Source organism: Struthio camelus, chromosome 26 (genome assembly GCF_040807025.1).
Source record: "Struthio camelus isolate bStrCam1 chromosome 26, bStrCam1.hap1, whole genome shotgun sequence".
NCBI lineage: Eukaryota > Metazoa > Chordata > Aves > Struthioniformes > Struthionidae > Struthio > Struthio camelus.
This window is the reverse complement of record NC_090967.1, coordinates 7,540,650-7,563,301: the sequence shown is the minus strand read 5'-3', so window position 1 is coordinate 7,563,301 and position 22,652 is coordinate 7,540,650. Positions and strand designations below refer to the sequence as shown.

Sequence of the window (22,652 nt, the reverse complement as noted above, 5' to 3'; positions counted from 1 at the left end):
ATGAGCTCATGTCCCCAGACGTTACTTAATGCAGGCGATGCCACCGTGCCAGGCCGCTGGCGGGGGGTGGCTGCGGGCCCCGGGCTGCAGCTGCCGGGTGGCCGCCGGCGGGGCCCTGCGTGTGCGTGCATGCGCGCCCCGAGCGCCCACTGCGACGGGGAAGCCGGAGCGCCGTGCGGCCAGGCGCGCCCCGTGGCGCCGGCCCAGCGCCGCGGTGCCCTGCCAGCTGCGTGGGGTCCCGTTTACGTTATGCGGAGGTGGTTAGCAGGCAGCGGAGCCCCATCGCCGGGGCCTTCCCCATGCAAGCGTGCCCTGCAGGGAGTAACAAAAGCTCGGGATAAATTCTCCTGACTCCTAGATTTGCTGACATGAGATCTGCAGTGTTTAGATAAATCCCAGACATGCAGATGTTATTCCACATAGACATCACACTGCACAGACGTGTTCCCCGTGGCGCTCCCTCCCTGTCTGCGCTGCGCTCGCCCTGCTCTGCCGGAGCCCGGGGTCTCTTGCTCACGTTCCCTCTCAGTGAGCACGGTGGGATGGATGGGCAGCAAGAGCCTAAAAAAGACCTGGCTTCCCGCTTCCAGCCTCCCTCATCCCTGCTTCCCGGGGCCGAGGGCAGCGAACGCTCTCGGCAGATTCCCGGGAGACTTTTTGGGGTTCGGTTTCCGTCTCTGCTACTAACCTCCCATGCGACTTTGGCAAGTCGTTTTCTGAGGCGTCTTGGCCTCTGGGCCCTGTGCTGTTAAATTAAAGTGATGCCAGGCATTAACCCCCCTCTGCCGGCCCGTCGCGCCGGCCCGAGGCGGACGCGAGGGCAGCTCTGCGCGCGGGCTCCCTCCCAGGCTCTGCCTCCCGGTCCTTGAAAGCACGAGCGCCTTTCCAGCACGCTTCCTGCCGAGTGGGAATAACTGGTGCAGCTGGTCTCCCCGCTCCCCTCCACCCCAGATAGCACATAATTGCCTATTTTAATTAATAAATTGGAGGCCACTCAAAGGAAAGCGGCAAGGTTTGTTACACACGCCGCAGGGATTGTCTGCCAGCCCCGAGCCAGTCATGTCACGGCGGATTTGAATCGGTCTCCCTTTGAATTCGCTCGCAGACAGATGAGAAGGTTTGCACCCCCCCACCTCGTCCTCCCCGGCGCTGCGCTGCCGTGCCGCAGGCCTGGGGCCGCGCGTGCGGGCTGCTGCGGCGGGGACGGCGGTGGCGCTCGGCCGCGGTCCGCACCACGCCGGCGGCAGCCCGCCTGCCTCCGGGAGCGCCCGGAGCGCGGGGCCTCGGCGGGAGAAGTTCTCGGTCCCAGGAAAGTGCTTTTGGGCTCCACCAAAAATTTCCCTTTTTTTTTTGTTGTTGTTGTTGTTGCTTTTTGGATTCCTCACTTTTCTTTTCTTACGCTTAATTTAAACCATTGTTTTTCAAGGGAAATTTTAATGTGAAAAACATGTTTTGTTTTTCTACTAGCTGCAAGCCTGGGCTATGTAAGCACTGAGGCTCCTTGTGCGGAAAGGGCGCTGGCCAGGCGGCCGGGGGCTCTGCGGGAGGGAGGTGCCGTGCGGCAGCTCTGCCCGTCGGTGCCCACACCGGGGACCCGGTCCCCGAGGGAGCGGGACGCCCCGGCCCCGCCAGGCTGGCCCGGCCGAGGCGGCGGTCGGCGGCGGCGCTGCTCGTAGCCGAAACGTCCCTCTTGCAGGTTGTTGTGCGCTGGGAGGTGGGGCTCCGCCGGCCGGAGCCCGTCCCGCCGTGGTCCTCGGCCACCGGCCCCGCGTCGCTGCTGCAGCCCGGCGGGCAGGGGCGGCCCGGGGCGCCCCGGCAGCAGCTCCGGAGAAGACCCCCCTCGGCAGGGGGGGCCCAGGCGGCGGCCGGGAGGGAGCCGCCGCGGCCCTGCTCCGCCGTCCCGGCCAGGGTGCCCGAGAGCAGCGGAGCCGGGCAGCGGGCGCAGCCTTCCCCTGCCTCTTGGCAGCCGCTCCGCGCAGCTAGGGCCGCTTTACCGACCGGGGAGGCTTTGCCGACTTTCGGCTCCTCCAGTTCAGCCCCACACGATTTCGTTGCGTTTTACGGAGCTGCCAGCTCTTCCCTGGAGGCTTGGTTTGGTCCTCGCCTTGCACCGCGGCGGAAGAAGCGTTTACGCTGGGAAAACCACAGGGCCGGCCCGGCCGCTGAGTCACGGCTTGTTTACACGGCACGGCGTGCCGGCGAGAGCGGCTCCGGAGCGTGTGTCACGCGGGATGGAGCCCGTCCGCGCCGGCGGCCCGTCGCCGGGCGAAGGGGGAGCTGCGAGGGCCGGAGGGAGCCCGGCAGCGGCCGCAGCGCCCCGTCCCCGCCGCGGGGTCGGTTACGCTAAGCAAGGCTGAGCGCGGCCGAGATGCTGGGCGCAGGGCTGACGGCTGCTGCGTCTTCCCCGCGGGCGCTGGCAGCATCCTGCTCCTGCGGGACGGGGGAGCGGACGTGCCGGAAGCGTTGTCCTCGGCCCTGGGTCGCGTGGCACGCCGCCCCTGCTCCCCGCGCGCGCACGGACGCGGGCGTTTCGTCAGGCCCCGGCGGGTGACCTGTGCGGGATGAGGTCCCGCCGTCCGGCGCTCCCGGCTTCGCCACTCGCCGCCCCCGCCGCCCCCCGCGAGGCTCCGGCGGCCGTGCGGGCAACCAGACCGGCCTGCAAGGAACGCATTAAGGCAGCCATAAATCCGCGCGTTCACCGAAAGGCGAGATGGAAACCAGAGCCGGCTGCGAGCCGTGGACGAGAGACATCTGTTCTCGCGCGCAGAGGGGAAGCGCGCTCCGCCAGGCACGGGCTGCCCCTCTGCGGCAGGACTTCCCCGCTGCTTCCCCTCGCCCCGCTTCCGCCCAAGCTTTCCCTCTTCTCGGCTTCGGCCGGAAAAAGGGAAAAGGCCACGGTGCTGGGGAGGAAGGAGGTGTCGGGCAGGGCATGGAGGAGCAGATCCGCCCGGGGGCTGCCCTGGAGGAGGCTCTCCGGAGCGATGCCGATGCCGGTCGGAGGAGCAGCAGCGGCCTCGTCCCGGGCGGTCGGGCCCTTCTCGCGCGGCCCGGGACCCGGCCGGGGCACGTCGGGGAAGGGAGAAGCATCTGCGGCAGCACGAGAGCGGCGGGGCCTGGGGCAGCTCGCCCCCGGGCCAGACCGGAGAGCTTCACTGATCCAGTTACTGGCTGCCTTTGTGCAGGGGGGTGCAGGCAGCAAAATAGATCAAGACTTTAATTAAGCATTTGACACAGTGCCTCGTGAAAGCTTACCCAGATAATTAATTCAAATTGCCTGAGATACGAGCACTTCTACAATACCCTGAAATCTGGCACGAAGATCATCAGCAAATGGCAGCACGTCAGGCCGAAAGGGGGGAACGGCAGGATGCGGCATCGGGCGCGGTATCGTTTAACCTCTTTCCCGGCAGTAGTCTGGAAGCGGAGGTAAATAGCGCATTAATTTAATGCGCAGTTTATGGTGCGTTAGGAGCCGGCGCGGCGAGCCCAGCCGGGGAGGAGAAGGAAAAGCCGCCTCGCCGCTCCCAACCCCGCTCGTCGGCGGGCGCAGCCGGGCGGCGGGAGGGCCTTAGCGAGCGGGATCTGAATTTGATCAAGAGCAAAACGCGCGAGGCGATGAGATCCGGAAGGGCAGGTCTTGGGGAGAGCGGCAGCCTCGCGCCCCGGCCCGCACGCGGGCTCTGCCGCCCTGCCGCTTGCCTTCTGCGGAGACGGAGGCGCCCCAGTAACATGATTACTTGGTGAGGAGAATCCAGCTCAGCAGTTCTTGGCATCTGTTCACGGCTTTTCATCTTCAAAGCTCCTCGCGAACATTAGCTAACTAATCCCTGCAACCGTCCTGTGAGATAGCGCAGGATCAAGCAGAGGAGCATTATCTCACCGCAGCAGATGGGGAAACTGAGGCACGGAGCGGTGACGCTGCGGCCCCCGGGGCCCGGGCGAAGCTCCGTGTCAGGGCTGGGGGTGGAGCGCGGCCGCCCGGGCCATCCAGGCGCAGATCGCTCGGCTCCGCCGCTCTCTCCCCAACGCCGGTGATGCAGCCATGAGCAATGAACATCTCTAATTCGCCCGGCTCGAGCTCTGTGGACGCGGTGGAGAAATCCAGCCCCCGGGGCAGAGCCGCCGGCAGCGCCGCTGCCTCGGGGGCAGCTCCCGCCGGGGAGACGCTAGGCGCCGTGGGGCCGCGCAGCTGGCGCCTCCCCGCAGCGCCCGTCCCTCCGCCTCGCGCTTTGCACCGCTAACCCGCCACGTGCTTTAGAGCAGGTTCGCACAGCGGGAAGCTGAGCCAGAAGCTGAAGGCAGAGCCGGGAGCAGCCCGCGCTGAGCTCTTTGCAGAGCTCGCGCTGCCGCCCTCGCCCGCTGCGCGGGACCCGGACGGTCCCCAGCCCACGGCGCGCGCGCCCCGGTCTCGAGCACAAGCCCGGCGGCGAAGTTTGCCCAGGCCTTGCCGGGCGCCCGGTGAGCTTTGGCGCTCCAGTCCGCAGCTTCGGCCCCGTTGCGCCAAGCCCGGCTCAGACCCCAGCAGTTTCCGGGTGAGGATGCTCCTCCTGGCCTGTCTCCCCGCGCCAGCTCGGCTGCCGACCCGCGGCGGGTTGGCGGCAGCCTGTTGTATCAGAGAAAACGCACCGTCCCGGCCGGTCCTTGGGCTAAAGCTCAGCGTGCTCCCCCAAAGCCGGGTGGCCTGGATGGCCGGCCGGCTGCATCACGAGGACGGCAGTCCGGAGCGGGGCTGGATCACGGAGGAGGAGCAAACTCCTGCTGCGAATCCCCCTGCTCGTGGCCTCGATCCCCCTTGGGCGCTTGCAGCTGCTCCTGTGGCTCTTGGCAACGTCCCCGTTTGTCCAGGAGAAACGCGTGAGTCCCGGTGCGACCGGGACCGGGCTGGGTTTACTTTGCTCCAAGGGGGAAACTGCGACTGAAAGACGTTAAGGGATTTGCTCGAAGCCTTCCAGTAAATCCACAGAGTCAGAGCAAAACCTCTGCTCTGACCCTGGGCTCTTTGAGAAACACTTCTCAATTGAACGTCTTGTTGCAAATTGCACCTCTAATTGGTTTAAGCAGAGTTTAATTAGCCTGAACTGATGGGAGACGCAAGATTCACTCCTTAAAGGAGCCCAGCAGTTTAGGGGGGAAATAAAAGCAAGCAGGGAGGAGGCTGCTGGCTCTTGACCCTCAGCCTGAAATTGTGCTGCGGAACAAATTGTACTGGGGAGCTGCCTGAGCCCGGGCAGCGCCAGCCCCCGGCGGGAAGGGCAGAGGCGAGGCTGCCGTCCAGCGCGGCCGCAAAGAGCGCCTTTGTGCCGGCCCCGGCTCCCGCGGCAGCCCGGGCCGGCGGCTCGTCCCCCTCCCGCACAGGGCACCCTTCTGGAGGAGCATCTGCGCCCTGAGCCCGTCCGGCGGAGGGCAGGCGCAGCCGCTCCCGCGGCCCGCGAGAACGGCCGAGCGCCGCGCTGCTGGTGCAGGGCGTCCTCCCGTCGTTCCCGGGCTGGCCCTTCCCCGCTCTCCTGCTCCGCGGTGCTGCTGCTTTGGCTCGCGTTTATCACCCTGTTGGTGGGAGCAGAAGGGGGACGGGCGGCCGGGTCGACCCCGCTCCGAGTAGACCGGTCTGTTGAGTTTTGCTCCCGACTTCGCCTGGGAACCGGCCCCGGCTCCCGCCCGAGGGGCAACCGCGGGCGAGTGGCTGCGCTCCGCCATGCATCAGCCTCCCAAGCGGCGCGACGGCGCTTCCCAGGGCTGCCGGGAGCTGGAGCCGGGGCCGGCACGGTGCCGCAGAGCCGCCCCGCGCCAGGCCCTGCACACCGACCCCGCTGCTCCGCTCCCAGCGCCTCCAGCCCTGCGTCATGCCGGAGCGGGGCAGCCCGGCGGTGCACGTGCTCTGGACGGGGCAGCGCTTGCTGCTCCGGAGAGAGGCGCAGATCCCTCGCCTGCCAGGGCCGGCCGGCTGCGCAGCGCCGCTCGCAGCCAGGGAAAACCCCGGCTCGGCCTCCACAGAGCTCCTCTGACAGCCTCGAGCACGCCAGCGAGCGCATCGTGACCTGCTTTCTCGTGGAAACGCAGCTCGGGGATTTGGCTTCCCGGCCCTCTGCCCTTACATGGGCAAGCGCCTGGCGAGGACGCAGGAGCAAGCCAGGGCTCAGCGCGGCCGGGAGCACGGAGGCAGGGAAGGGGAGCAGCGTGGCCGGCTCCGTGCTCCCCGCTGCCCCGAAGCAAGCTCTGCGCCGCGCCGGCATCGGCTTGGGGAAGGAGGCTGCTGCCAGAGCGGCGCAGGGCCCGTGGGGCTGTCGGGATGGGACCCCTCTCCGGAGGGAGCCCGGGTCGGCGCTGCGGAAAGGGACAGCCTCCTTGGAGGCCGGCACGAAGGGTGAAGCGCTCCTCAGCGGCATGCTGCAGGCACGGACGGAGACGCTCGAGGGACTGCGAAGGGCCGCGACGCGGCAGCGGGGTCCGTGCTGAGCCCGAGCGGTGGCCGCGGCCAGGCTCTCCTCTCCCCCCTTGCTCGCGAGGCCAGGTCGGACGGGGCGCGCTCTGCGGCGGGGAACGGGACCCGTCTCTGCCGCGCGGAGCCGGCGGGGCGGCGAGCCCGCGCTGGCGTTCGGCTCTGCCGCGCGAGCGGTGCACCCCCTGCGCCGGCACCGTCGCGCTCACTCCCGCTCCACCCTCACTCACCCTCGTGCTCTCACTCACTCTCCCTGGCACTCACCCTCACCATCCTCACTCACTCTCACTGACAGCCCCTTACTCCTACTCACACCCTGCTTCACTCCCACTCACCCCCCTCACTCCCGGTCACCCCCACGAACCTCACTCACCCTCACTCCCCCCCCCACTCACTGACAGCCTCCTCACTCCCACTCACCCTCCACTCCCACTCATCGACGCCCCCCTCGCTCGCCCCCCCGGTGCCGCCGCCGCCGCCGCCGCCGCCGCCGCCGCCGCCGCCGCCGCCGCCGCCGCCGCCGCCGCCGCCGCCGCCGCCGCCGCCCCGCCCGGTGATTCACGCCGCCGCCCCGCTGCTTTATAGCGCCGGGGCCGCCGCCGCCGCCGCGCAGCAACAGGTCGGCGCGGCGCAGCGCAGCGCAGGGCCGGAGCGCCCGGGTCCGGTCCGGCCCGTCCGGTCCGTCCGTCCCGGCCATGCCGCTGCGGCTGGCGCTCTGCCTGCTCGCCCTCTGCAGCCCCGCCGCCGCCGCGCACGGTGAGTGCCCCGGGGTCCCGGCGGGGGGGGGGGTCCCGGCGCGCCCCGCTCCCGGCAGGTGCTGGGGGCGGCCCGCGGCGGCGGCGCTGCCCCGCTCCCGGCGGCGCGACCGGACCGGACCCGAGCGGACCGGACCCGCTCCGCTCCGCCCGGTGCCGCGGCCGAGCCCCGCCGCCGCGCTGCGCCTGGGTGTCCCGGGCGGGCTCCGCGCCGCGCGTCCCGCCGCCGCAGCCCCGGCGATGCCCGGTGCCCCGAGGGCGCCCCGAGGGCTCCCTGCTCCTCCCCGGGGCGTGGGGTGGAGGCGGCCGGAGTTGCCCTCCGGACGGGATGGCGAGAGCCGGGCTCCGGGGCCGGCTTGTGGTTTTGGGTGCGGGGTTTGCAGCTCGGACCCCTCCCGGTTTGGATGCTCCTGGCTTTCAGGGTGCGTGGGACGGGTCCGTGGGACGGGTCCGTGTTCTCTGGTAGCCATTTTCCCGGAGCCCGGGCCCCTGTCCCGGCCGGAGCTCTGGCAGCCGCCTCCTGTGTGATTGCTCAGCCCGCGGAGCTGCAGCGGCTGCCGGCTGGCTGCAGCCTCTCCTGCAGCCGTGCTAGTTCGTCTTCCCCTTCATGCGGCCGTGCCCGTCTCTCTCTGTCCCGCTGCCCGCGTGGGCAGGGAACGGGGCTCCTGCGCTAGCAGGAGATGCCCTGAAGGATGGTGGGGCTCTGTGAGCCCCTCGTGGTGCTTTAACCCCCAGGGTCGTGTTCAGCACTGCCCCAGCCCACAGCATTTCCACTTACTGCTTCCAGGGGCTGAGCATAAAGGATGAAAGGCCTCAGGCCTGGGTACCCTGCGTTACCCGGCCGGATCCGGGCCCTTCGGGTGCTGCTGCAAGCAAAAACATGATGCTCTCGCTTGTCGGGCTGCCAGCGGGGCCGAAAGGGTGGGATGCCGGAGCACCGTCCGGCTGGCAGGGCAGCAGAGCTCAGCCTGCCCCGCGTCCCGTCCCTCTGCCAGGCCTGCTGCCGCGAGACTAAAGGCGGCAGAGGCATGGGCTGCTCCGGGGCCGCAGCTGTGCGCTCCCCTGGCCCTTATGGGGGATGATGTCTCTGAGGGGACCCCAGAGGATCCCGTGTCCTGACCCCTCGCTGCTGGGAGGGGAGAGCTGGCCCCATGGGAAGCGTGAAGCTGGGCTGCCCTCGCCGGCAGGGTGCGTGGGGGCCGCTGCTGTGCTGTGGCTCCTGTCGGTGCAGAAACCCTCTCCGGCGGCTCCCCCGGGAGCATCGCGGGCGCGCAGAGGGGTCCCCTGCACCGCAGCAGGGCTGTGCGCTGCTGGGCGTGCTTGGGGGGCAGAAGTGCTTGTTCTGCACGCTCTCCTGCCAGGTGGCTCTTTTGCTGAGTGTTTTGGAGCTCCCTTGAGGCACCAGGCGTTGAAGGAACACAGGAATCGCCTGTTAGTGTGAACCCGGGTGCTGGTGTAAAGGCAGGAGATTTCTATACGTGGCAGCAATGGGGGACTTCATATGTTTTGAAATTTTTTTGTTTTTCTTAAAACACACGAGCAGCTGACCCACTTTTTGTTGGCAAACGATTCTGCGAACAAAGCTATTCTAAAGTAGCCAAAGATCCCAGAAACCCCCCTGTTTGGATGTTATCAGACTGAAAGCTATCTCCTGGGCACTGGAAGTGCTGGGGAGGTATCTGGTTCTTGCTGGGACCGCATTCAAGCAGCATGGGAGGGCTGGCGCGGCTCCATCCCGGAGCCCGGGAGGAGCAGGCTCTGCCACCCATGGGATCCGGGCTCCTGTTTTCCTGGCCCAACGTGCCTCGCCATTGGGATGTCCTGGGGTGTTTGCATGCGTTTCGTGGCTCTCTGCACCAAGAAAGTGTCTCCCAGCGGGTCTCGGACACCTGCGGACTGTGGGAACGCGGTGCTGAGGTTTGGGGTTGGGGGGAGCCGCTGAGGAACGGGGATTGCAGGCGCTCGGGGACGAGGCCGGAGCAGGGCGCCCCGGCTCGGCCGTGCGCGGGCAGCCCCCGCCGGTGCCCCCGTGCCCCCAGGAACCTGACGGCACAGAGGGGCAGGGTGTCCTGGCTCCTGCTCGCTGCACAGCAAGCTTTTGGGGCAGACCCAGGCACGTGCTGAGCCCATCCGCTTGGGCAGTTAGCTTGCTTTTTGCATTGCCTCCGGTTTCAGCTGCGCCTTGCCTCTCTGCTTCCCCCTCGTCAGCATCGCTCGCAACGTTCAGGCCACAGATGTAGTTTCTGTGACAAGCCTGTAAGAGAAGCAGAGGGAAAAGCAAGAAAACAGCAAATCTTGCTGCAGAGGTCCTGGGACTGCGAAAGGGGTGCCAGAGAGGGTGCTGCGGGGACCTACCTCCTCGGGCAGGGCAGGGCATGACCCCACGCACACTGTTAATGGACGGGGTCCAGGCGCGGCGGCATCCCTGAGCGCCGCCGGCACAGGCATCGGAGCTGGGGTTTGCACCGCGGCCGGTCTCGGGACCGCGATCGAGAGGAGGCGCGTGGGGTCGGCCCGTCTGCGGAGCGGGGCTGCTCCGTGCGCGCAGCCCCCGGGAGCTCAGTGTCGCGGCTGTGGGGTACTGCAGAGGAAAAACGGGCTGAAAGAGCAATTAGACCAACTCACGGAGGATAAAACCCGCTGATGGCAGCGAGACATGCTGGCCTGGAGGTGCCCAAACCGCAAGTTCCTGGAAGCCCGAAGGCGCCGGGCCGGGGAGGGCTGGCTCCGTGCGCGCCCGCTCCGACGGTTTCCGTAAGGAGCCGCCGCTGGCTGCGGCAGGGCTGTGCTGGGAGCCCAAACCAAAATCAGGCCCTTGGGAGGGAGGTGATGGGGGACCTGGCATCCAAGGCTGGCACTGACACCCGCCGCGGAGCAGGGCAGGTCTGCGGCTCGGCGAGGAGCGCCTCTGGCCCTGCACCAGCCTGTCTGGGGGCAGGATCCGGCCCTTCCCCCATCCCTTTACATCTTTAGCTGTTTAACAAACCTCAAATGCAGCTAATGAGAGCGTAAACCCAAACAAGCGTCACAAGAGGCTGGTTTGCAGAGGCGGAAATTGCAAAGGAATCACTCACAAAAAAAAAAAAAAAGAAAAGAAAAAAAGAAATGATTCGCTCATGAGGTTAAGGAACAAACAGGCTTTTGACTCAGTGGGATCGGATGCCGATGGGCTGGCTCCGTCCCCAGGGGCCCGGTCGAGTGCCCTGTTCTGGGGCGGGCAGCGCGGTGCGTCGGCGGGCGCCGGGCTCCTGCGCCGGGCGGCCCCGGCTCTGCCCCGTCCGCTCTGCGCTCCTGGCCGAGGCGACGGCTGGGGCTGCCGGGCGGCACCGGCGGGCAGAGCTCGGGGGCTCGGTGGGCCGGGAGGAGCGGGCTAAGGGGCTCCGAGCTGCTGCCCTGCAAAACCCCGCGCTGCTGGGACAGCCTGGGCTCCCAGCGCGGAGCCTCTTTCAGTCCTCCGTCTTTTTCCCCCTCCAGCCGTCCCCGGCGCGGGTGCGGGGCCGGGCGGCGGCGCTGGAGCACGTTGCGGGGGCTGGAGGGGCTCGGTCGCCTCATCCTCTGCCCTCCCTGCAGGTGGGATCTGCTGGCTGCAGCAGGGCAAGGAGGCCAAATGCACCATGATCTTGAAGACGGGCGTCACGTGGGAGGAGTGCTGTGCCAACGGCAACGTGGACGTGGCCTGGTCTAACTACACCTACCCCGGCAACAAGATCAGCCTGCTGGGCTTCCTGGGGCTGGTGACCTGCCACCCTTGCAAAGGTGAGGCCTCGCGCCGGCCGCCCGGGCAGAGCAGCGCGCCGCAGGCTGACCCCGCGGGACGGGCAGAGCGCCGGCTCCAGGCGGCAGCGGCGCTGAGCTCCGCTCCCGGCGACGATGCCCGGAGCCCGTGGGGCCGGGTTGGAGCCCGGGCAGCGCTCGCCGGTGCTTCCCCGACCTGCCCGCCGGGCTGGGGCGGCGCGGGGACGTCGCCCGCTCGCGCTCCCGCTGCTGCAGCTGCAGGCCAGATGCTGCAGCAGGGCCGGGGCTTGTGGGGCAGCCTCTGTCCCCAGGCAGTTCTTCGTTTTACGCATATTTATTTGTTTATTCCCCTGCGGAGGGGCGATGTGTGACCCGGGCCTTGGCCGGGCAGCCCAGGCGCAAGGGGCTGTGCTCTGGCTCCCTGTTCCCTGTTTCCCTTGTGCCCTCCCTAGATCTGCTCAAAGGGGAATTTCTTTATTTTTAAGGAAGAAATCTTTCTTCCCTTCTGCTCCCCCTTCCTCCTCCCCACGTCTCCAAGTGTGTGTGTGTGTGAAATGGCTTTATATAACGGGTAGCTCCAGAAATGGAAACACTCCAGCTGTGAGTTCCAGGCCCTCCAGATGTTCGGGAGCACGCCAGAGGCACGGATCCCCTAGCCACACTTGCGTGGCTGTGTGAGAACATGCTCAAGGACCTGCTGACCACAGTAGTCAGGAGCAGGTCTTTGGAAGGTCACTTCGTTATTTGCTTTAAAAAAAAGAAAAAAAAACACTTAACAAAACAGCTTCGTCCAGTCCCTCCGGTCTGCAGCTCCGCTGGCCTCGGCCTCCCTGGCGAGGCTCAGGCTCGCCCTGCCGCAGCCGCGGCCGGCTCAAACCTGCCTCCTGGCCCGCGCTTTCTGCCCGTCTCCCTCCCCGGCCGCGGCCCCGCGGCGCCCGGGGCAGGACCGGCTCCCCGCTGCGGGTGCCGGGGAGCCCCCAGCCCCTTTTCCCGGGGCCGGACGGGATCGGGGCCCGTCCACCCCGGGCGCTCCCCAGCCCGCTCTGGCCCCCGGGGCGGCACGGAGCAGGGATGCTGCACGGGGCCGAGGGAAGTGCCCCGGAGCGCCCCGACCGGCACGTACGCTGCAACTCCCCACCCTTCAGAAAGCCCCTGCCTGTCCTGTCCAGATGGAGCTGGTGCTGCTTGCTCCCCACCGGGCTCCAGCGAGCCGGAGGCCTTGGAAAAGGGCAGGGAGGATGACTTATCGCTGCGCTCGCGGGGCCGGGAGGGGTTACTGCGGGACAAGGCGGGCTGCGGCCACCAGCCCTCGCGCCAGCAGCCGGGTCGGCCGCGGCCCCGGGGACGGCGCTGGCCGGGCCCTGGGGGCTCCTCGACCGGCCTCCGCTGGGGAGGCGAAATTCCTGCCTCCAGCTGCCGGGGACGCGGCGCCCTGCGGCGGGATCCGGCGGGGTGGGAGAGCTGGGCCGCCGGCTCCGTGGCCTCCCTCCCTCTGCAGGGCGCCGGGACGGTCCGGCCGGCCGGACCCTGCCGTGCCCGGAGCGCCGCGAGGGGGTTTGCTCAGCGGGACCCCCCGTCTCCGGCAGCCCCGGGGCCTCGTCCCGCTGCCCTCTGCCAGGGGCTCGGCCCTGCGGCGCTCCCTCTCCCCTCGCGCCCCTTTTGGGCTGGCCCCAGCCCGGGCGAGCGGAAAAGAGAGCAGGAAATGATCTGTCTCTCACCAGGGACTCTCCCCTGGGGAAAGCTGGGCCGAGCAGACGGGGAATTTCCCCTCCACCCCCCTGCCCCCCTCCGCTGTCTCCCGGATCCACCCGGCTTCTCCAGGGAAATCCCCCTCCTCGCTCTCCAGATCACCCGCGCGCATCCTCCCAGCCGCGCTCCGCCTGCGGGCATCCCTCCTGCTTCGGGGTACATCCCCGCCGTGGGAAACGCCTCCTTCCTGCCCTGCCTTCTCTCCGCCTCGGCGGCGGTGGGGCTCGCTGCCCTGCGCCCGGAGGCAGCCCCAAAACCCCCCGTTCTCGCCCTGATGTTTTCCTGCGTCCCGCCGAGCGGCTGGGGAGTTGAAGGGGCAAAGAGGCGCTTTGGGGCTCTTGGGAGGTGTGTGCGCCTCCCCCCGGACGTGGGGACCGGCCGGAAAAACCTGCCCCGGACCCCGGGCCGGGCGCCGGCCGCGCGGGGGAATGCCGGGGCTCGCCTCCGCGCGCCCGGCGGCTCAAGGGGCCCTTTGAAGCCCGGCCGCCCGCTCGCCCCGCGGCACAATGCGGCCGTCTGTCTCGGCAGCCCCCCCGCCAGCGGCCGGGGAGCTGCCGCTCGCTGCTGTTACCCGCTCTTGTGTTCGAGTCACGGAGGCCCGAAGCAAAACAGGGCTGGGTATTGTCTGATTAGAGCGGAGTTCTTGATTGCCCAGACAACTTGCAAAGCCCAGTTCCTTCTGGAGGATCGGGGGCCTTGCAGAGATGGATTTTCCATTGCATAAGAAAAAGAAATGTCTCCTTCCAAAAAATAAATACATAGAAATGAATTAGCTGGTGCTGATTCGAGGGCCAGCTCTCTGGCTGGGGTAAGTGTTGGATGATAGCTCCGAGCTGCAGCCAACGACCTGCTCCTTCGCGGAGCTGAGCAGATCCAGATGCTGCTGCGGGCGGCTCGGTGTTCGCGGGGGCTGCGCGCCCCCAGGAGACGGCCCGGGTGGAGCGCGGGGCGGCAGCGAGGCGCTGGGGAGCGGCGCCCGGTCGGTGCCGCCCCGCGCGGCTCGGGGCACCCCGAAGCGGGGGCGCTCAGCGCTGCTCTCCCTCTGTCCGCAGAGAGCTGCGAGGGGGTGGTGTGCGGCCCGGACAAGGTGTGCAGGATGAAGCACGGGCGCCCGCAGTGCGCCTGCGCCCCGGACTGCTCCAGCCTGCCCCGGAAGCTGCAGGTGTGCGGCTCGGACGGCTACACCTACCGCGACGAGTGCGACCTGCTGACGGCCAAGTGCAGAGACCACCCCGACCTCCAAGTGATGTACCAGGGCAAATGCAAAAGTAGGTCCATGCCCCCGTCCCGTCCCGCTCTCGCCGTTTGCAGCTCGGCGTGAGCGCAGACCGTCAGCAGCAGTGCCCGTCCCCAAAGTAACGGTGCCCGGCGGCTCTCCCGGCGCCTGGCGGGTGGCGAGAGGCCGCGGTGCTCTGCACGTGGGGGCCCTGTCCCCGCTGTCCCCGCGCCTCCCGCCCCGGGGAGCCGCGTCTGGCCGGCTAACCCTGCCAGCGCCAGGGAGGAGCGGCGCCCCGAGCGGCTGAGCCCCGGCGCTGGCGGCTTCGCGGCGCCGGCGGAGACGTCCTCGCAGGTTCCCCCTGCGTGGCAGGGAGCCGCAGGCAAGCTCCGTTTCGGGCTGCCGCTGGCCGGCCGTGCTGGCTGCGGTCTGGGCATCCGGCGAGCTGCGCTGACCGCCGGCGACGCGGGCAGGACCGCGGGGTCGGGGCGGCGCCGGGGCCGCTGGCACCTCCTCTGCCCCCAGGTTGCAGGCTGCCCCGGCCCTGCGTCGCCCGCGCCCCCCGGGGCGCTCGGGGCAGCCGGGCGCCCTGCCGCGGCGTCGCCGGCCTCCGCGGCCGCGGCCGGGTGCAGCCGCTCGGCGCTGGCGCCAGCTCTCGCGGAAGCCGCTGGTGCTGCCGCTGGCTCCGGAGCAGCGCGTCCGCGTAACCGGGGTTTTGGCCTCGCCGCGGGCTGAAGAATAACAGTCCGTAAAATGTCACTTACAAACATCAAGCCCCTTTTTTTGTTGTTTTGTTAAGGAGAGCAGTAATCCTCCTTGCCCTGCCAAGAACTGTCAGAATTATTATGATTATTTTTGCCAGCCCTCCCCTCTGAAATGCTTTGCCTGTCAGGCCCTGGACTGCACAGTCAGATTTGGGGCAAGAAATGCGAGTTGCAAACTGGGAATTGCAAATGCCAAGTCTCCTTCCAGTCCAGAAGGAAAATAAAGGCAGGAGGAGGGAAGGCTTTAAGAAGTGTTTACGGCGTCCGGGGAGCGGTTGCAGGTCCGGGCCGGGGTGCGGGTGTTTCCTGGGGGCCGAGGTGCCCCCCTCTGCCCCCGGTGCACCGGCCGCGGGGTCCCATCCTGGCTTGGCCGTGCACAAGGTCCCCGGATGGGCGGCGGGTGCTGCCGCCCGCCCTCGGTGCGCCCCGGGGCCGGGGCCACCCTGCCCTTCCCCGCGCTGTGCACCGGCTGCCAGCCTGGCAGCTGAGCCCCGGCGCTGCGCGTCGGCCGGGCCGGGGGCGGCCCCGGATCGCTGCCGGCTCCCGGCCTCAGGAACGGCAGGACTGGACGGAGCGCTGGAGCTCCGGCCCCTGCCGCCGGCGAGAGGCAGGAGGGAGGGCGATGGGCAGCGGCCGCGTCCTCCCGGGTTCCCGCGGCGCCTCTTGCTCAGCCCCGGCGCGGGGGGGGGGGGGGGCTCTGTCCGGAGCCGGGCGCTGAGCCCCGCCGTCGCCCTCCCCGCAGAGTCCTGCTCCAGCGTGGTGTGCCCCGGCACCCACACCTGCGTGGTGGACCAGACGGGCAGCGCGCACTGCGTGACGTGCCGGACGGCGCCCTGCCCCGAGCCCAGCAGCCTGGACCAGGCCCTCTGCGGCAACAACAACGTCACCTACCCCTCCGCCTGCCACCTCCGACGGGCCACTTGCCACTTGGGCCGGTCCATCGGGGTGCGTCACTACGGGAGCTGCTCGGGTGAGTGGCGCGCGGCGGCGGCGGGGGGCCGCTGCCAGCCCGGTCCCTCTCCCGGCGCGCCGGAGCATCGCGCGGCGGCGGCCGCCCCGGCGCGCGGCGGCCCTCGGCTCAGCCCCTCACCGCTTTTCCCCCCTTCTCTGGCTCCGTTTCCAGCTGCGGCCAAGTTCTCCCTGGAGACGGACAACGCCGAAGAAAACTATGTGTGAATCCCTTCTCTGCTACGAGGCCGGACCAGGAGACAAGGGCATTATGCGTATATTGTACAAACCATATACCTGATATTTATTAAGATAAAAAGATCCTTATTTATATCTGTGTATGTTATGCAGTCGCAGAGGGCCCGACTCTCAGCCCCGCGGCTGGGGAGCAAGGGAAGACGCTCCCCCGGCGCCGGGGCAAGCCAGAGCGGCCGCGGGGCTGCTGCGGCGCCGCGGGACCCCCGCCGGCCCTGCGGAGCCTTTCCCCGGCCGGCGCCGGCTCCCGGCGTTCAGAGGGCCTTTTCCGCGGCCGGCGCAAGCGCTGCTGCGAATTGGGCCCCCGCCGCACCACGTGTCCTTGGACGGCAGCCCCAGGCCTATTTATTTTTGGACGGAATTCTTGGTACTCTGCTGACGTTCCTGGCCGGGACCCTGGTGTCTAGGGGGAATCTACGCTTTATCTTTCACTGGAGGGATTCAGCCGCAGCTGCCAGCAGCAGGAAGCGCAGCGTAGAGCTGCATCAGATTTGAGATAGATAGATATATTTTTATATATATATATATAAAATATATACATATATATATGTATGCTATTTTTCCCTAAAGTTTTAACATATATATGTTAAGACTGGTTGTAGTTTAGGTTTTCCCGGGCACGTTCACACGCGGCTCCCACCCATCGTCGGAGCCGACGCCACCCCGGGGAGGGAGCTGGGCGGCGGGGGGCAGCCCCGAGCCCTGCGCCCGCGGGCGAACCCCCTGGGGTCCGGGGCCGGCGGTGTGACACCCGCTCTGGGGGGCCATCCGTTCCCGCGGCCTCGGGGCGTCCCCCCCCCTGGGCAGCGCTCCCGGCCCCGGCCCCCCGCTCTGTCCACACCCTCTGTATTTATTTTTTACTCCTCTCTCATTTTGTGTGTGTTTTGCAACCTGTGTAAATAACATTTCGTCTCTGACACCAAGAAACTATTGCCTTTATATAAATACCATATATATATATATATATTTTATATATATATATAAATACTCTATTTTCTATTTTTGTATGATTGTGTTCTGATTCCTGAGGCAGACGCTATGGGGACATATACATTTCCTATTCCGTATTGTTAGGGGCATTTCACGGCTGTGTTACGATTTGGACTGTAATTAATAAAAGAATAAAAGGTGTTCTGGGTGCGGTTGTCTCCCGCGGTCGGGGCAGCGGCCGGGCCCCGGCCCCGGCGGGAAGCAGCCTGGCGACGGCCCCCCCCGCGGCGAAGGGGGCCGGGGGCCGGGGCAGCCCCTGCGGCCGGCAGGTGAACGCGCGCCCGGCTCGGCCGCCGCGCCGGGCTGCACCACGGCGAGGCCGGCCCGCGGCGAGCATCTGTTTCAGCTTTGCGCTGGGGTTTTTCCACCCCGGCCAAGTCTGCTGTCTGTGCAGCAGAAAGAGAGGAAGGGGGAGAGAGAGAGAAGGGGGGAGAAAAAAAAAAAAAGAACAAGCAGCAATGCAAATCAAATGTGTTCCTAATATCAGTGTGTGCCGTAAGGGTCTGGTATTTCACAAAACAATTCCTGCAATTAATTGAGTCCCGATGTGCGACGCTTCCCTGCTAGCGGAGTCGCGGGAGCCCGATGCTCCAGCTGGCGGCTCGGTCGTGCGGGTCGGCAGCAGCTGCCCCCGTCCCCACGTCCCTGCAGCCCCTGTCCCGCTGCCCTGTCCCCATCCCTGCTGCCCCCCTCCCCACTTCCCCGTGTCCCTGCAGCCCTGTCCCCATCCCCGCGTCCCTGCGTCCCCGCTGCCCTGTCCCCATCCCTGCTGCCCCCGTCTCCACTTCCCCGTGTCCCCACAGCCCCTGTCCCCATCCCTGCTGCCCCCGTCCCCACTTCCCCGTGTCCCCACAGCCCCTGTCCCCATCCCTGCTGCCCCCGTCCCTGCATCCCTGCTGCCCCACCACCGCCGCCGCTGCCGCCCCCACGCGACCTGCCAGCAGTTTGCTGATAAAACAAGCAAACAGGAGCAGGGAAGGTCCCTGGAGAGGGCCGCCCGCCACCCGCATGTCGGCTGAAGCCCAGGGCCGCCTGGGCACACGTTCCCCCCCCCCCCCGGCGCTCCTCGTCGGCGCTGGCAGCTGCTTCCCGGCCTCGTCGCTCGCTGCCGGCCGAATCCCCTGCCGCGGTGAGCGGTGCAGCTCCCTGCTGCAGCAGGGCTGGGGCGGCCGCTCGCCTGCCGGCACCCCGGGGCCCGGCCGAGCCCCCGTCGGCGTGCGCCGAGGGAGCCCGCTGGGAGCCTGCCTGCCCCCGGGAGCGTCCGGGGATCCCCCGCTGGGGGGTCCCGAAACGCAATGGGGAGGGTGTGGGACAGGACGGGACGAGAAGGATGGGATGGGATGGGACAGGAAGGGACGAGATGGGACGGAACAGGATGAGATATGATGGGATGGGATGAGATATGATGGGATGGGATGAGATGGGACGGGACGGGACAGGATGGGACAAGATGGGATGGCACAGGATGGGATGAGGTGGGATGGGATGGGATGGGACGGGACGGGACAGGATGGGACGAGATGGGATGGAATGGGACGAGATGGGATGGAATGGGACGAGATGGGATGGAACAGGATGAGATATGATGGGATGGGATGGGATGGAACGGGATGGGATGGGACGGGACGGGACAAGATGGGATGGCACAGGACGGGATGAGGTGGGATGGGATGGGATGGGATGAGATGGCACGGGATGGGATGGGACAGGATGGGACAAGATGGGATGGCACAGGATGGGATGAGGTGGGATGGGACGGGACAGGATGGGACAGGACAGGGAGCCTCACCCCAGTGGGAAGGCAGCCCCAGAGCTGCTGCGGATGCTTGGTAGGGTGGTGGCGGATTCCAGCTCGGGGCAGGATCCGATCTGGAGGGGGGGGCTGGGGCTCCCCTCCTTCCCTCTGCCTCCCGCTGCTCCCCCAAACCCAGCCCAGGCCAAGCCAGCAGACCCAGCTGGAGGCCGGAGCACCAGGATGGCCGGAGAGCAGGGTGGTGGTGCAGCCTCTCCATCACCTCCGGGGGCCGTCTGTGCCCGTTCTCCCCGTGCCAGCAGCAGGGAATGACAGCGGACGGGAAAGCTGGGAAAAACAATCCCAAGGGCCGGAGGCAGGCAGCAGCTGCCCGGCCAGCGAGGGGTTACGGGGCTGCCCCCAATCCGCCCCCTGAGGGGGCAGCTGCCCACGGGGCAGTTAAAGAGGGTGAGAGGCTGGGCCAGGCTTAGCCGGCGCCCAGGGCAGGAAGGAGAAGGGCAGGGGCAGGGTCGTCCCGTCCCGTCCCGGGGGACCTGCCGGCTGTGTCGCTGTGGCAGGACGATCGGGGCGGGCTGGCGCTGGGGCTGCCGCGTGTCCCTGGGGCTCCTGCCTGCCGCGGCCGGGGGCTGAGCCGCCTGGGTGAGGGGGAGAGCAGGGCCCGGCGGAGGAGGAGAGGCGAGCGCACAGGGCTCGGGCACGAGGTTTTATTGAGGACGGCAGCCAGAGCGGCTGCGTGAGGGGGAGCAAGGTGCCGAGGTCTCGGGTGCAGCCCGGGGGGCTTCTGCCCTCCGTCCCCTCCCACCTCGCCCTGCTGCCCCCGGGGAAACGGAGGCAGGGAGGGGGGCAGGGGGCATGTGAGCTGCCCCCCGGCCACGGAAACCCCTGGGGCTGGGAGGAGGACCCCGGCGTCCTGGCCCACGTCTCAGCTCCTCGAGGCTGCCAGACAGCCAAGACGCGCTCGTGCCCCGTCGGCAGCCCCGGCTCCCCTCTGCCCGGGGATCCCTGGCGTCACTGGCTGCTGCTTGCGCTGCCCCTGGTGGCACCGGTGCCCCCGCACAGTGCCAAGGACCCAGTCGATGTAGTTGGAGATCTTGGTGTAAATGTCGGGGTACCTGCGGTCCCCGCACCTCTGCCCGGAGAACGAGACGATGCCGTAGACCTTTGCCTTGAAGACCAGGGGTCCCCCGGAGTCGCCCTGCAAAGCACCGAGGCGGGAGGGCGAATCGCTGGGCTGCTGCGCGGGGACGGCCCGGGGAGCCGGCGCGGCGGCCGCGCACTCACCGCGCAGACGCCCTGCAGCGTGGTGTTGCGGCTGGCCGCGCACATCATGTTGGGTGAGACGCGGCCTTTCCAGAGCGTGCGGCACAGGCTCCGCTTGATGATGGTGGTTTTGGTCTCCATGAGCTGGGTGGGCTGGTCGCCGTAGTTGGACGTGTCCCCCCAGCCTGACACATAGCAGACGGTGCCGGGTTTCAGGTCGATGTGGGGCGAGGGCAGGCGGATCCGCTTCACGAACTTGTTCAGCGTGGCCGACCTGTTCAGCTGGGGAAGGGAGCCGGACCGGGGCGAGGGTGGCTTCCTCGCAGAGCGCCCGGGCTGGCGCCACTCCCCATCGGCCGGCCGTTCCTGCCCTGCGCTCTGCAGGCCCCTCCAGATGCCCCTCCAGATGCCACCACACGTGTGTCCCACCTCCCAGGTCTTGCTGAATCACTCCAGCTTCCCCTAGCTAGAGGCTGGGCACCACTTCCCAGCCCTTCTGAACTGGTCCCAGTTTGCTCTAGAGACTGGCCGCCCCAGAGCAGCGGGAGCTGCAGACGCGGCTGGGGTCGGTGTGTCCTCAGCTGCCTCCATCGTAGCCCCACGGCGCGTCTGCTTCTCCAGAGAAGTACTGACATCTAGTGTTGGCTCACCCCGCGCCCGGCTCCGGCTCCGGCTCCAGCTCTGCGCCGGCATCTCCCGCCCGCGCCGGGGAGCGGGAACCCCACGGTGGGTGGACACCAGCCAACAGGACCCTCGCCAAGGCCACCCCATCCCCCCGGTGGATGTCCCTGCCCTGAGCAGAGGGACATCCCCAGCCCTGCGGCCGGGCAGGTCCGTCCCCAGCCTGGATGGCGGCGTGCCGCGGGAGGGCACTCACTCTGAGCAGGCGGATGTCGTTGTCCACCGACTGGGGGTTGTAGCGAGGGTGCGCGATGGACTCCTCAATGCTGAAGACCTGCTGGGACGCCTCGGGCTCCTCCAGCCTGTGGGCACCCAGAACCACATGCACCGACGGGTTGTGCCTGCGGCGAGGGGCAGAGGGGCCGTGAGCACGGCGGGAGGTGGGGACTTGCACCTGGCAGTGGTGGGGTTTGCTCCAGACCTGTGTAACTTCCCGTGATGGCCAAGGTAACAGCTTTTGGGCCCTTCTGCAAATGCAGGCAGAGAAGCGAGCTGCTCCTCACCCTTGGGGGATAGGGATGGGGCAGATGGAGGTGTGCGCCCACGCAGGAGGAGCGCCGCTCACCTGGGAATGAAGCAGTGAGCTGCTGTCATCACCCACTTGGGCCACACCAGGAAGCCCCCGCAGATGTGCTGTCCGTCCACCTGGATGGAAGCGATGTAGGGCCGGGAGTGGGGTGCTGCTGCCTTTCCCCCGATGATCCAGCTCCCTTGGGCGCCTGGTGCGTGCAGGCAGTGTTACCGGCTGCCAGAGGAGTCTGGACACGGCTCTGAGCCGAGTCCATCCCGTTCCTGGCCGCTGCGTCCTGACCACTTCGGCAGTATCCGTGGAGGCCAGGGAGCGACTGAGCATCGGCTCAGGCCCGGGGAGGGCTAGCAAAGCCCCTTCCCCGTGCCGCAGCAGGCCCTCGAAGGGCGCTGCCAGGGCCAAGCCCGGCTCAGCTCAGCCCTGACCGCCAGGTCTCCCCCTCCCACCGCGGCCGTGAGGACCAACCCAAGACCCCCCGCTGCCCGTCTCGGCCCCAGCATCCCGGTTACCTGCCAGGGCCAGGAGCAGCCCGGAGCCCCCCAGGCTCAGGATGAACAGGCTGGCCGCCACCATGCTGGCGCGGAGCGGGGCCGCTGCCACGTCCTGCGGGGCCGCTCGGGGCGGGGGGGGGTTGTTAAATAACCCTGGGGGTGGGGAGGGCCTGCGGGCACAGCCCTCGGCGTGGGTGCTGGGGGGGGGATCTCCCTCCTCTGCGGGCGTTGCTGCCTTGTGAAATTGCTCAAGGGGGGGCACCGGCCGTGCAGCGGCGCCTGGGTTGGACGTGGGGGGGGCAAAGGGGCGCCCGGCCCGCTGCGGGGTTGGACTGGCTGGCGCGCAGGGCTGGGCTGCTGCACCGCTCTGCAGCAGCCTCCCCGGGAGCAGAGGCTGCTTGCCGGGAGCAGAGCGGATTAAGGAAGGAAGAGAGAAAGCAGAGCAGCTTCCCAAACACATCCTGGCTCCTTTTGTGCCTTAAGCTAATGAGGAGGAAATCTCTCTCCTCTTGGCATAGAGGGTGTGAGGTGGACCCAGCTGTGTCCCAGGGACATCTCCTACGATTCGGGGGGTCTCGGGGGCTGGCCGTTGGCCTTGCTGCTGTGGGTCACGCCGGGGCTGGGCTCCCTTCAGACCTGCCTCTTCCCTTAGGCCCTTCCAGAGCGTCAGGGACCTGCTGGCTCCGGGATCGGGCCCACAAGCAGTGGGGCAGTTTGCGCCTCGAGAATCTGGATCCCTCCCTGGGGTGCGAGAGGGTGTATCGGGTGGGAGACGGGGCTTTGACTCCCGGCAGACACCCCTGCAGAGCTGGCTTTGCCTGGGGCCAGGCGAGGAGCTCTCGCCGTGGGCAGCAGGGCAGATTTCCTAATGCCACCGATGGGCTGAGACTGGGTCCAGGCTTCCTGTGTCAGTTTGTCAGAGGAAACCGTTGCATTGGGAAACGAATGAGTGGAGAGGAGCAAACATCCAGCCTAGACTTCCCCTTCTGCTCCTTCCTCTCCCCAGCCGCTGCTTGCGCAGCGCTGGCGTGGCGGCGCGCGGGGGTCCCGGCGCGGCGCGTGCGAGGAGCACGGCTGGGCAGCGGCCTTC

General features: G+C 67.9%; 2 protein-coding genes across 2 annotated transcripts; one reads left to right on the top strand and one right to left on the bottom strand.

Annotated features, from left to right (window-relative positions):
• Positions 1-7,023: 7,023 nt before the first annotated feature.
• On the top strand, positions 7,024-15,969 carry FSTL3 (follistatin like 3). The gene is made up of 5 exons (XM_068920167.1): positions 7,024-7,192; positions 10,762-10,947; positions 13,728-13,943; positions 15,398-15,625; positions 15,779-15,969. The coding sequence occupies exons 1-5, from the start codon at positions 7,132-7,134 to the stop codon at positions 15,829-15,831; spliced, it is 744 nt and encodes a 247-aa protein (XP_068776268.1). The 5' UTR covers positions 7,024-7,131; the 3' UTR covers positions 15,832-15,969.
• A 3,323-nt stretch (positions 15,970-19,292) lies between these two features.
• Positions 19,293-22,104, bottom strand: PRSS57 (serine protease 57). The gene is made up of 5 exons (XM_068920166.1): positions 21,581-22,104; positions 21,108-21,261; positions 20,739-20,883; positions 19,883-20,143; positions 19,293-19,796 (listed from the first exon to the last, which is right to left on the bottom strand). The coding sequence occupies exons 1-5, from the start codon at positions 22,020-22,022 to the stop codon at positions 19,524-19,526; spliced, it is 1,275 nt and encodes a 424-aa protein (XP_068776267.1). The 5' UTR covers positions 22,023-22,104; the 3' UTR covers positions 19,293-19,523.
• Positions 22,105-22,652: the final 548 nt, after the last annotated feature.

Excerpts from the sequence above, each read along its gene's own strand:
- FSTL3 (XM_068920167.1), top strand. The coding sequence starts at position 7,132 with ATGCCGCTGCGGCTGGCGCTCTGCCTGCTCGCCCTCTGCAGCCCCGCC. Across the intron at positions 7,193-10,761 it reads CCCCGCCGCCGCCGCGCACG|GTGGGATCTGCTGGCTGCAG; the intron begins GTGAGTGCCCCG and ends CCCTCCCTGCAG. Across the intron at positions 10,948-13,727 it reads GACCTGCCACCCTTGCAAAG|AGAGCTGCGAGGGGGTGGTG; the intron begins GTGAGGCCTCGC and ends CTCTGTCCGCAG.
- PRSS57 (XM_068920166.1), bottom strand. The coding sequence starts at position 22,022 with ATGTGTTTGGGAAGCTGCTCTGCTTTCTCTCTTCCTTCCTTAATCCGC. Across the intron at positions 21,262-21,580 it reads GCTGCTCCTGGCCCTGGCAG|GCGCCCAAGGGAGCTGGATC; the intron begins GTAACCGGGATG and ends TGCACGCACCAG. Across the intron at positions 20,884-21,107 it reads GCTCACTGCTTCATTCCCAG|GCACAACCCGTCGGTGCATG; the intron begins GTGAGCGGCGCT and ends CCCTCGCCGCAG.